Below are 2,560 nucleotides of genomic sequence, written 5' to 3' on the forward strand. Positions count from 1 at the left end.
GCCCGGACACTCCCACAGGTGCTGGAGGGGGAGGATGAACTGGAACCCTAGGACTTGTAGTGGTAGGCTCAGGTGGTGGTGGTCCTTCTTCAACTATTTCAGGGGGGCTAGCAACTGGTTCTGGAGATGGTTCCGGTGTGAGAGTTTCTTTGGGTGGTTCCTCTTTAGGAGGCTGTTCTTTAGGTGGCTCCTCTTTGGAAGGTGCTTCCTTTGGTGGCTCTTCTTTGGGAGGTTGCTCCTTGGGTGGCTCCTCCTTAGGAGGCTGTTCTTTGGGTGTTTCCTCCTTAGGAGGCTGTTCTTTGGGTGGCTCCTCCTTGGGAGATTCTTCCTTTGGTGGCTCCTCTTTGGGAGGTTCTTCTTTTGGTGTTTCCTCCTTAGGAGGCTGTTCTTTGGGTGGCTCCTCCTTGGGAGTTTCTTCCTTTGGTGGCTCCTCTTTGGGAGGTTCTTCTTTTGGTGGCTCCTCCTTAGGTGGTTCTTCCTTTGGTGGTTCCTCCTTGGGAGGTTCTTCCTTTGGTGGCTCCTCCTTGGGTGGTTCTTCTTTTGGTGGCTGCTCCTTAGGAGGTTCTTCCTTTGGTGGTTGCTCTTTGGGAGGTTCTTCTTTTGGTGGCTCCTCCTTGGGTTGTTCTTCCTTTGGTGGCTCCTCCTTGGGTGGTTCTTCCTTTGGTGGCTCCTCCTTGGGTGGTTCTTCTTTTGGTGGCTGCTCTTTGTGAGGTTCTTCCTTTGGTGGCTGCTCTTTAGGTGGTTCTTCCTTTGGTGGCTCCTCCTTGGGTGGTTCCTCCTTTGGTGGCTCTTCCTTTGGTGGCTCCTCCTTGGGTGGTTGTTCTTTTGGTGGCTCCTCCTTGGGAGGTTGTTCCTTGGGTGGCTCCTCCTTGGGAGGTTGTTCCTTGGGTGGCTCCTCTTTTGGAGGTTGTTCCTTTGGTGGCTCCTCTTTGGGGGGTTGTTCCTCCTTGGGAGGTTCTTCTTTAGGGGGTTGTGGTTTGGGTGTAGAAGGTGTTGGAACCGATTCCGGTGATGGTTTTGGTGGTTGTTGCTTAGGTTGTGGAGGAGGTTGTTGTTTAGGTTGTTCTGGCTTTGGTGTCCTTGGCTTCTCAACTGGAGGCTGAGATGGTTTTGATGGTCCTTGTCCACCTCCTTGTCCACCTCCACACTTTGCCTTACCGCAATCCACTGGTTTGCTAACCACAACTTGACATTCTTTTGCTGACTTTTGTTGAGGCCTATCTGGTAAGCAGTTGCTTATGTCATCAAACACAACGTTCTTCCGAGAAGACGGTACACATTCTTGGGTCTCACCATTGAAGAAATTATAAGAGAACGTGAAGTTCACTAAGTTTGGCAATGTGCATATACTCTCGGGAACAAACCCAGTTAGCATGTTGTGTGAAATATCCACCTCTTCCAACTTCTCTAGGCCTTTGAAAGTTTTGGACAAGATCCCACTGAATGTGTTTGAACTAATATCAAACACAGTCACCTTTGAGAGATATCCGATTTCAGGAGGCAAACACCCAGCAAACTTGTTGTTGGACAAGATGATCTCGTTCAAAGTGTTTACCATCTTTCCAATGCTGTTAGGGATGCAGCCCTCAAGATCATTGTTGGCGACCACAAGAACTGAGACAGGGGAGTTACCAAGCGTGTCAGGAATGGTGGATGTGAACCTGTTGTCGTTCAAGAACAGGCCATCCAATTTCTTGTTGAAGAGCTCAGGAGGCAATTTCCCCTCAAAATTATTAAACCTGAGGTCAAGATACTTGAGGTTTGGAATATGCAGGACAACTTCTGGGAACGATCCCACGAACCGGTTGTTGCTAACATCGAACTCATGGAGAAGAGTTAGCCTAGAGAAGCTCTTGGGGATGATACCACAGAACCTGTTGGAGTTTATGTGGAACAAGGCGATGTCTGTCAACAGGCCTAATTCAACAGGAAGGTATCCTGCAATGTCGGCATGGTTGAGATCAATGCCAGCCACAACCTCTAATTCTGGGTCATCAAGAGCTTTTGCACAGAACACTCCGGTATAAGAGCAGACATTAGCACCAACCCAGTTCTCTGTTGTTTTAAGAGGGTCTGAGTATATGGCCTTTTTCCATGCTTGAAGTGCAATGTATGCACGTCTAAGCCTGGTGTTGGGAAAGTTCAGGTTCAACTCAACCTCAAATTCATAATGATCAGGAAGGTCACCGCCTTCAGGGAGGGCTAACAGCTGTCTACGTGCAATAGAGGACGCTTCGGCATTGGTTAGAGCAGAGGAGAAGGAAGAGAATGAAGAAAAGAAAAGAAAGAAAACTAGGAAGCAGCCAGAGCCCTGCATTTTTGGCTTTTCCACTGCCTCCTAGGTTTTGCCCAAGGATGCTTGTAGGTGATGAGGAGGAGAGGGTGAATAGGGAGTGTTATATTGAGCGGCAGGGCCAGTTTGGTTTGATTTGTTTGAGAGGCTGTGCAAAAATTTCTCTGCTATTTTTGCAATCTCAAGTAATTTGCCCATCTGGCTTTCACAAATTAAGCACCACAAAATTAGTTGGTTACAGCTTTTCTTCATGTTTTTCAAAACAAA

General features: G+C 48.1%; 1 protein-coding gene across 1 annotated transcript in view; it reads right to left on the reverse strand.

The window, feature by feature from the left end:
* Nucleotides 1-2,357, reverse strand: part of LOC18780766 (pollen-specific leucine-rich repeat extensin-like protein 1) — a 7,812-nt gene extending 5,455 nt beyond the window's left edge. Inside the window, exon 1 of the mRNA XM_007214050.2 lies at nt 17-2,357. Coding sequence (XP_007214112.2) covers nt 17-2,317 — 2,301 coding nt within the window. The 5' untranslated portion in view covers nt 2,318-2,357. The remainder of the gene's footprint in view (nt 1-16) is intronic.

This window comes from Prunus persica, chromosome G4, assembly GCF_000346465.2.
Source record: "Prunus persica cultivar Lovell chromosome G4, Prunus_persica_NCBIv2, whole genome shotgun sequence".
NCBI classification, from domain to species: domain Eukaryota; kingdom Viridiplantae; phylum Streptophyta; class Magnoliopsida; order Rosales; family Rosaceae; genus Prunus; species Prunus persica.